This window comes from Agelaius phoeniceus, chromosome 4 (assembly GCF_051311805.1).
Source record: "Agelaius phoeniceus isolate bAgePho1 chromosome 4, bAgePho1.hap1, whole genome shotgun sequence".
Taxonomy (NCBI): domain Eukaryota; kingdom Metazoa; phylum Chordata; class Aves; order Passeriformes; family Icteridae; genus Agelaius; species Agelaius phoeniceus.
In genome coordinates, this window is record NC_135268.1 from 17,255,474 (window position 1) to 17,265,506 (window position 10,033).

At 41.6% G+C, this 10,033-nt stretch overlaps 1 protein-coding gene across 11 annotated transcripts in view; it reads left to right on the plus strand.

Moving 5' to 3' along the window:
- Nucleotides 1–9,971, plus strand: part of OTUD4 (OTU deubiquitinase 4) — a 28,723-nt gene extending 18,752 nt beyond the window's left edge. For 2 of the 11 annotated variants that reach the window (XM_077176983.1, XM_054633297.2), the window contains 7 exons: nt 489–609; nt 2,283–2,338; nt 2,886–3,044; nt 3,544–3,682; nt 4,678–4,947; nt 5,644–5,684; nt 7,338–9,971. In XM_077176983.1, coding sequence (XP_077033098.1) covers nt 489–609; nt 2,283–2,338; nt 2,886–3,044; nt 3,544–3,682; nt 4,678–4,947; nt 5,644–5,684; nt 7,338–8,561 — 2,010 coding nt within the window. In that variant the 3' untranslated portion in view covers nt 8,562–9,971. Of the gene's footprint in view, nt 1–488; nt 610–2,282; nt 2,339–2,885; nt 3,045–3,543; nt 3,683–4,677; nt 4,948–5,643; nt 5,685–7,337 lie in introns of those variants that run through there. The other 9 variants (XM_054633302.2, XM_054633303.2, XM_054633300.2 and 6 more) reach the window with 9 other exon arrangements.
- Nucleotides 9,972–10,033: the final 62 nt, after the last annotated feature.

Sequence of the window (10,033 nt, forward strand, 5' to 3'; positions counted from 1 at the left end):
CATCCAGGGAAGCGAGCAGATCCTGTGGGTAAAGAGCTACTCTCCACATAGGTTTCTTCTGGAGATGTGTGGGGCTTTTGGGGTGTAAATCCTAGGGCAAACAGAAACAAGAATAAGGATGGGAAGAAAGGCTTCAGTCTTTCTCCTAGTGAAAGGGACAGAGGTTGCTCTCTCCTGGGCAGTAACAGTTCGCTGCATTTGCTCACCTGCAGGAGGAGGATGTGATTTATTGTCTGAGTGAAACAGATTTTGTCACGTCAGCTGGTGTCATGAATGCTCTTAAAGGGCACTTGGCAAAATGTAGCAATGAATGTGAGAGGAGATGAATGGCTCAGTATCCTGCAGAGACTCCCCCCCCTTCCTCTGTCTGCCTATTATAGACAAATATTATTTGTCATGAAGGCATAATAGTATCATAGCAGATGATGGTAAAGTGTCACTTGACTGATTACATGAAGTGATATTTCTGCTTTTGTCAACTTCTTCAGAACCAGTTAGTCTGTCAGGCTGCTACACAAACTGTGGATAATGTAAACCAGAAAAAGTTCTCCAATAGTGAAAGAAGAAACAGCAAGTGGACAGCAGAGGTGGAAGAGCAGAAGGAGAAAGGTAAAAACTAAATGGGTTTAGATAATGGCTGGTTTTTTATTTGCTTGGTGTTGTTACCAGCAATTGAATTTATTCAAGGTGGGGCATCTGTTTAGGCAATGAGGGAAAAGTTATCCTAAGTAGCAGTGCCAAACTAAACTGGGCTGGAGGGTAGCAAGGGTGTGGTTTGTGAAGAAAGTACATTTCCCTGCTTTGTGAATGTGGCTGAGAGAGTAGACTCCTGGCTGGCATTTTTGTAGTAAATGGAAAGAGAAATGAGAAAAACTAAAAGACTTATCAAAGCTACCCTAAATTAGATCCTTTTGAAATTTTAGAGTGTGTGGCAGAAAGTGCCAGTGGGAAGAGCCTTAAGAGTAATTTATGAAGCAGGTAAAAGTATTTACTGTGGCATGGTTAAGAATTAGCATACCTTGGTACAGGAGGTGGAGAAGAAGGGTACAGAAGGGTTGGGAAAACAAACCTGTTTACAGTAAAAAGCTCTGTCACGTGGTCAAAATTTTGTTTGGGTTTTCTCTCTCCCCCCAGTCGGTTACAACACTTCAGCTTCTCTTCATGGACTTAAAGCTTTTCCTCCTCTGTGAGGAAGTGGAACATGGCAGTAATAGAAGAAAGCTGTAGGTGCCAGGAGGAGGTAGTTAGTAAATTTCTGCTAATTGCAAAGGAATTTTTTAAGGAACGTTCACATTTTTTAAGAAATGTTCACGTAGAGAAAGCTGGAGAGAAAGTAAAGACTCCACTGTCATGATGAATTTGGCTGAAGGGCATGGCATGTCCAGCTTTCTCTGCTTTTTGTGACACTCAGATTTGCATTGCCTCTTGTGAAACTAGGTTAACAATCCTATGGGAATCAAGTATACTTCCTTCTGAGTGTTCAGGGATTCCTATTGCTGCTTGGGGATTTGGCAGTAATTCTCAAAATCAATACTGTTTCCATTTATACCGCTGGCTAGTTGTGACAGAGTATATAACAAGCTTTTTAAAAGTCTTTATCTACTACTGAATAATCTGGGCATGAGTTTGATTGACAAGCAGTGATAGCCAGGTCTGAACATAAGCCAGAATGTGAAGAGCTTATTCAGATCTTATTGTGTCACAACTGTTTTTTAACTGTCTTCCCCACCAAAGCGTTTGCTGGTGCTTAAGGAATGAAACTTTGTGCAGCAGTCTGAAAACTTTTTTTGATCTTTTAATCCGCTGCAACATTCTAAACTTTTTTTTTTAATCAGTCAAAAGTAGACAAGACTTTGAGCTTCTTTTATCTTAACACTTGAATATGAAAATGCCAATCAGAGCACTTTACCTTTAAGAAAAGTACAAACTTTTGTTTCATTAGGAGCACTTTAGGATGAATATATTTAAAGGGACAGCTGCATTTCATTCCTGCTTTCCCCAAGCATCACTGAAATGGTTTCCAAACATCAGTAAAGAACTCCTGTAGAGTTGCAGAACCCAGACTGAAGTAGCTGCTCTGTTACTGCCCAAATAACTGTTTGTTTTAGGATGCTTTGATCTTTGGTAAAATTAGAAATTTAAGTTTTCTGAAGTAATTATATACTAAGGTATAGGTTTAGTTTTGAAAGTTTAATTTTGGAAAGACAAACTAACTGGCTTAAGTTTTGATAGCCATAAGTGGTGTAATGGTTCATTTACTAGGTTATGTCTTGGTGTTGCAGAGTCAAATTCCAGGCAGATCCACTTAAGTCAGAAGCTTGAGCCAAATTCATCTGAGGTAATCTTAAAGAAAAGACCAAATTTTTTTTTAATGTTATTGCTTCTCTGATACATGATTAGCAGAGCAATAGCTGTCTTTAGAGCTGTGATTGCTGCTGCTGCTTTACAGCTTTTAGTGAAATACTCCTAAGGCTGGAGGCTTGTATTTCTGTCAGCTTTCCTCAGCCCTGTAATCTATACTTAGTCTTTCTCTGCAATCAGAGTCCTCAAACCTGGGCTATTGAGAGCACTTACAAATCGGGATTTGTAATTGCTTAGTACAGTCTGTACTTCCAGTATAATGGGACCACAGAAGATTTGATGTTTGCTAATAGCTATTGTGCTAACAGACCATGAGCTCTGAAGTTCAGTGAAGATTTATGGCCTCTTGTTGGCTTTTAACCTTTGCTGTCCTTTCAATGAGCAAAAATGTCACACTAGTATAATATGTGATGGGTGCTTAGCCCACTTTGTATGGAATGTGGTTTACTGTTTGTGAATAACTCTTTGTAAAGTTAATCTTACTATTAGACTAGCTGTGTATGTTGTTTCTAACTTTGCTTTAGAAGAATAGTCAAGATGAGAGTTATCCAAAAGCTTCATCTCCTTTGGAACAAGTAAAAACAGATTCTCCGATTCTTGCTGAGCAAGTAAGAAATGTTTGTTTGATTTCAAAGTTTTCCAGTCAGGAGACTTCAGACAAAGGGGAGCTTCATCACAGCCACGTATGTATCACAATACTGGCTTTTAATTACACAGTCATTTCTATGGTGATAATGCTAAAATTTCATATTTACAGTTAGGAATCTGTTATGTCCAGCATATAGATTGTAAAAGGACAACCCTTGATAGAAAAGTAAATCTGTTATTTTCTGAGAGAGGGGTTATTTCATATCTTTCTACCAAGGTAGAAATTTAAATTCTTTAGCTTTTCCTTTTCACGTTTCTCTGAGGTTACTGGTAATTGCTTGTGAGGGTGGCTTTTATTTTGGGTGGGAGATACTTAAATGTAAAGCTTGAGGAGGTGGTTCTAGCACTGATGGCTCTGTGGTACAGGCATGGCTGGACAGAGCTCAGAGATCTCCACACAGTGATGCAGCTCAGGTCTCTTTGGGTATGTTCCTAGTTAGTACTTCCCTGTGGGCATGGTGGTAGTCCAGATAAGGCTGTGAGTTCGTCAGGGTCACCAGCCGTGATGGGATTCAGATTTGTTTGTTTTTCCAGAACCTGACCGAGTGCTTGCCCAGCGTAACTCCGACACCCTCTCCAGTCTTCTCTGAGGTGCATTTACCTCCAGCAGTGCCTTCTGTACCAGCCATTGTGCCAGCTTGGCCAAGTGAGCCAGCAACATATGGACCAGCAGGTTTGCAGAAATACTAACATAAATCAGAAATTACTAACCCTGGAAAATACTTTAACTCTCTTACTAAGTTGAAGATAGACCCAGGAGACAGTGTCTTGTATAATTTCACATTCCAAAGGCAGGCATTCATAGTTTCTCACTGCTGAAAGCTAGTGAGAGTTCTAACAGATCTTTGATTGCCTTTATGTACAGTTTGCTTGACTCCCAACCTGAAAGGTACAAGAGGGTTGTGTACTTGATTGGCCTTTTTTCTCTTGAGTGGGATAGCATTGAGTTTTGAGGGTCTGCTTAAGGTAGAACATATTGTCAGCATGTTGAAACCTGGTAAGTGTTTGTGCTCTGTGTCCCATGTAACAGCAGGCTCCTTGGTTTACTCCTGAGGACTCAGCTTGGGACTTGTATGTCTGAAACTAATGAGCTCCATTTGGACCTGAGCTGCAAAGCCAGTGTAATGGGTTTTGGAGTGCTGTGCACATCTTGTGGTCTGTGGAGTTAGCTTAGAATCAGTAGTGCTCATTAGATCAGGTGCTGCATTTTCTCTCACACTGCTGCTTCTGTACAAGAACCAGCTTTCAGATCAGCCTGCTGTTCACATCAGACAGTCACAATCCTATCTCACTTGACTGTGTCTGTGACAGAAGATGTGCAGCCCAGTTGATCTAAGCTCAGATGCAGAGTTGACTCTAAATGACTAGTCAGAATGAGAACTTCAGGGATTCACATGAAAGTTTCACCCATTTTTTCCTCCTTCCTATTTCCTTCTGGCATTCATAATTTTAAAAAAGAAACATGGGATCAGTTTAGCTATTTCTAGAACGCTTAGCTAAATTGTTTCAATCTTTCTGAAAACTATTCTCTGCATTTTGAATCCTGCTTTTCTGATGTCTTTTGGTTTGTGATTATTTATCTATCTATACATACCTATAGATATGCATTGATACCTATTCTCTTTCTATACATATATATGTATCTATTTTGGGATTTTTTCCCTCTAGGTATTCCAACCCAAATACCTGCTTCTTCACTGATGCCAGGACCAGCCACGGGACCTGACTCTATTGTATCACAGGCTCAGGTAACATCTGCTTCAGGTGCTGGAGTTCCTGTGTGGCTACAAGCAGTTAACCAGCCTTTAATGCCTTTGCCTCAGACTCTGAATCCCTACCAGGATCCGCTCTACCCAGGATTCCCTTTTAATGAAAAGGGAGAAAGAGCTGTTGCACCTCCTTACTCCCTGTGCAGTACTGGGGATGACTTACCTAAAGGTGAGAAGTCTGAATTTGACACCATTTTTTCTAATAGGTCTTCTTTTCTTAAAATGTAGATAAACACAACTTTTTTTGGTCCTGTTGTCATTCTTTGTCCAAAGATCCAATAGTTGTCATTCCATGATTTAACATGTGGGAGGGAATATTGAATAGAGTTGTAACTCTTTAGTTTGTGTTGCCAACAATTGTGACTGTTTCAGGTGGTTACACCTGGAAATCTGGTAGGATCACTTTGTACCTCTTAGCTTGCCCCATCATAACTTGAGGTTTTGTGCATGTAAAGAATTATCTTTGGAGAACTGCTCCTGTCAGAGTAATAGGTTTGCTCATGTCTTTTAAAAGCTTGGAAGCTGTTGAGCATTTCCTTACTGATCTGGGAAAATACAGGTTTTGGCATACTATGAATGCAAGGGATGTCCATAAAGAACATCTCATGTCTGACTGTACAGTGGTGTTGGTTTAGTGAAGGGTTTCTTTAACAACTAGAAGTTCACAGACTGTTAAAACTGAAATTTAAACTGCTGTTGTGTTCTAGATACCTTACTGTGGCAAAAAACCCCAACTTAATCAGTTGAAGACATGCAAGTAGTAACTTAATATTGGTGTTCTCTACTGAAATGGAACTTCATGCAGTTTTTAAATCAGATTAAATATTTTAGGTCCTTATAAATATTCTTCCTTTTTTTTTTTTAGATAAGAATATTCTTAGATTTTTCTTCAATCTTGGTGTGAAGGTAACTCTTCAAACTTCCTTATGCTTTCATTTTTGCTACAAAAACCGCTTGTGAATAATTGTTGGCACTCAGAGTGCAGAAAATTTGTTGCTGCAGGTGTACATTTCAAGTCCATCTTTCAGATTGAAATACTTCCTTATTTTGTGTTCTGTTAACTGGGATTCCAGCAGTTGTCCACAGTGCACTTCAAGTCAGCAGAATTCAAATTCATATCAGTAGCATAGTGAGACCTGGCTTCCAACTGTGGCTGCACAGCCAGCAAATTGTGCATTACAAAGTCACAGATAAATTGTGAATGTGAAGATGGTTCTTTTGGATGACACACACACACATAGGGAATGAGAAAATGCCCTTGGACTTCAACCATGGCCGTGTACTGGCAAAGCCACTGCAGTGCAGATCCCAAAATCTTTCCCTGGGGCCACTCCCTTAAGTACCCTGCATGTCTGTTCTTTCTGCTCAGGTTAATGATAATAGTATTCTATCCTTTGAGTAATTATAGTAGTGTGTATGTGTAAATGTGGTGCACATCTGTGGTGAGGTTGGGGAAGAGGTTTAGCCAAAACCCAACATTTTCCATTGCTTGGCAAGGCAAAGTTGTTTGCTTTCTTTCTCCCTTCTGCACAAAATAATGTTCCTTTTTTACCTTCTTACTCCTTCTGTCAGGCAAACTACTTGGGGCAAGGTGCTGAGAGCTCTTGGGCTTATTTCATGGGACTTTGGCCATAGCAACGATACTGTTTCGTGTCTGGGCACGGAAAGGGACATTGGAAGTTTCCAATGTCAGTTTGATACCTCTGCCTAATAGGAGTCTCTGTGGTTAATAGGAAATCCCTAAGTCATTAATTAGCGAGTTGTCACTCCATTGCATTCAAACAGCCTGAGTTTCCTAAGCTGACATGCTTGGGACTCTCCTTACTGTTCCTGCGGATAATTTAGGTTCTCGCCTGTCTTTTGGTGCTTCAGCACCATCTGCTGGTCCCAGCCCAGGTTCTAGTGGCTGTGCTGCCCTGCTGGTGTCACAGGGCACAGCAGGCCCGGGAAATGCCCTCTGCATTGTCTGCTGCTCTGCTCCAGCCCCTGCCCTGCCCGCACCCTTCCCCTGCACATCGAGAGGGAAGGGGCTCCTGCAGAGGAGCTCTGCGTAGGCTTTCCAGGGTGGTTTGCTCCAGGAACTGTCTCTACAGAGTCCAGTTCATTAACATGGAGGTAGAGAAAAGGGAAAGGGTCACCACCTGAGGTGGACAACTTCAGTGTAGTGGCCTTTGCAAAGTGAGGTCTAGTAGAAGAAATTGCCAATTAGTAAGTGTGATTCTGGAAAATGAGTTTGAAATGTTTCTCTTCAAAAACATAGCTAGAGTATGACTTACTAAGTCAAGCTTTATGTCTTTAACCATACAGAAATCTATACTAAGTTTTCTTACTGGTTATAACTGTTGCCCATTTCAACTGCATTTGGAAGGAAAACAAAAAATAAGAACACCATCCTAGAGTCGTATGATTTAGAATGGAGGGCAGTCACTGTAAAGAAAATTCACTTTTATCTCCTCTATTGTTTTGAAATGGTAAATGACTGATGTGCTTTTATGTCTCTCTGAACATTCAAAAGACCAAATAACTGATTTATATCTTTTTTTCCCTGCTGTCTTGCAGGCATACAGTTGTCCCATGTGGGCACCCCATTCTTACCTGTACCCCCTGCACCAGGCCTATTTAGCTGCTTGTAGAATGTACCCAAACGTGTCCCTTCCTGTGTATCCGCACAACCCATGGTTCCAGGAGGCTGCTCCTGCTCAGAACGAAAACGAAACTGCACGACCAAACAGGCACTTTGCTGTCCAGACCGAGGCCAGGTCCAATGGTCAGATTCCACAGGTTGACAGATCTCCATCACTGCCTCTGATCATACCTTCAGCTCAGGTGACGGAAAGTCAAGGACAGGTCTGTGTCGAACCGGAGAATCCAGCGCAGGCTCTTCATGCCAACTATGAGGAGTCCCTGAGAGGGAAAAATATGTTCCCGCAGCCTCCCTTTGGACACAATCACTTCCTAGGAGCTGTTCCAATAGCGCCTCCTTTCTTTCCTCACTTCTGGTATGGGTACCCAGTTCAGGGTTTCATTGAGAATTCAGTAGCAAGACCTAACCTTGTCTTGTCTCCTGAGGACAAAGAGGCAGCAGCTGGCACCTCTGCCAGCATGTATGTGGGCAAAGAATGCAGCCCTCCAGTTCCTGGAGTGAACTGTGCAGAGCAGCTCCAGAAGACCAACAGTGGCAGCGGCTCCAATACCGTCCCATTCCCAGTGGCTGCTGCAGGGACCCCAAAAGACACTTCAGCCAGGGCACCTCAGCTGGAGCAAACCTGTCCTGCTGCTCCTAAGCAGAAAGCAGCCGGGCAGCAGCATCGCCCTCCACAGACACAGGGCCCAGAGAGGCCGACGGCAGGGCCCAGCACACAGGCACTGCTGGCAGAACCTCCCAAAAATGAACTGAAACCCGGCACTCCTGGCAGGAAGGAGAGGCCTGCTAAAGGGAGAGAGTCCAAGGGCGCTGGGAACATGCAGCCGGAAAGCAGGGCCCAGAGAACGAGGGAGGAGAGCTCTGAAGATGACACGGAGGTTTCCGACATGCTGAGGAGTGGCAGGTCCAAGCAGTTCTATAACCAGACTTACGGAGGAGGCAGAAGGCCCAGACCTGACAGGGGTTATTCCAGCAGGGGAGGATACCAGTTCCAAAGAAATGAGGAGGCCTGGAAAGGACCACCCAGCAGAAGCAGAGATGACGGCTACCAGTATCAGAGAAACTTTAGAGGGCAGCCATATAGGAACGACAGGAGAAGGGCAGCACTGGGAGATAATCAGAGGGGGCAGCAAGCATAAAATGAGTGGATAATTGGAAAATTTAAGCAAAAAGTAATTTGAAGTAGCAGTTTAAAATCTTAATTTCTTTTTAGTGAAGTTCAATGATGTTTAATTTTGGGCTAATTTTTGGCAAGTAAAGACTAGGAGGATGTCAAGTCCTACCATAGGGTTCTCGGGGGGGGATTCTAGAATTTGTTTGGCTTAGCAGTTTTTCTTCAATGTCAAATTAGGAAAAAAAAATAGGTTTAGTGTTTGATAATTTTTTTCCCCACAAAGGTTTCCGTTTGTGATAGAAGATGGGTATGTGCGTTTACTAGAGTGACAAATGACAGCATTTGATGTGATCTAGATTCTAAAATTGACAGTAACATTGCACCAAATATAAATGTATATTTTATCATAAAATGCCTTAGTTCTGAACTGAGCTAAAGGAATTCTCAGCCTACTGCACTGTTGTCTCTGATATGCTTCCAACCCAAAGGCCTTTCATCTCAAAAAGAAAAAAGTATCTGTCAAACTTGAATGTTTCTCTTGTGTGTTACACGTATGGCAGCCAGCTAACCCTGTGTCTTAGGTATGTTGTACATAGTTCTTTTCATAATCATAGGGTATATTTTTGAATTTTAAAAAGCATTTATTTGTTGAAATCAAAATCAAGACAAGCAGTCAAGAATACCTGTGTATGAACTGATAAGAATGGCTGTTTCCACCATGAATTCTTCTTAATGCTGGTGTGACTAGAATGGTGCCTATGCCAACTGAATAATTACAAAGACAATAAAAATGTAGATGCTATGCATTTCCAAAATAATTCTGCATCTGTTATAATAGCAGAAGTTTTTTTAATGCCACTTTAACACTAATGCACTGACAAATCCTAGATATTTTGTGAGGAGATGCATAAAGTACATGTTACATTTTTTTAAGTTTGTACGATTGAGCTACTGTTCAGTATTCTTTTGTTGTTGCACTGTTGATGTTTTGCATGTACAACTCCTTGCTGGAACTACTTTTAAAAGCAAGAATGGAGAGTCTCAGTGTGCTCTGCTCTTCCCTACAATTCAGAAGAAAGTGGCTTCTGCCTTATATTTTTACACTGTGTCAGAGTTCTGATGCTGTTTCTTCTGAGCCCAGTTACGATCTCCGCAGTGTTCCTGTTGCCTTTGCAGTCTGGATGTTCAGCTGTCCAGGCTCGGAGAGTGCAGTGTGCACAGTATTCACTCAGCTCTGTTGCTCTGTAAAATTGAACTGTTGTGTATATTTTTATATCTCTGTATACAGTAGTGTAGGTGACGGTACCCATTCATTGTGTCTGAGATTGTACACCCTTGGTGCAGATACCAGAGTGATAGTTACATGATAAAGAGTTTGTTTTCAGATGCATGCTATGTATAAAACCCTAATTAAAATAAATGTTTTGTCTTTTCACTTGCTTTCTAAATTATATGTATGTATTTAAACCTGTTGCAATTGCATTAAATGAAATGTTG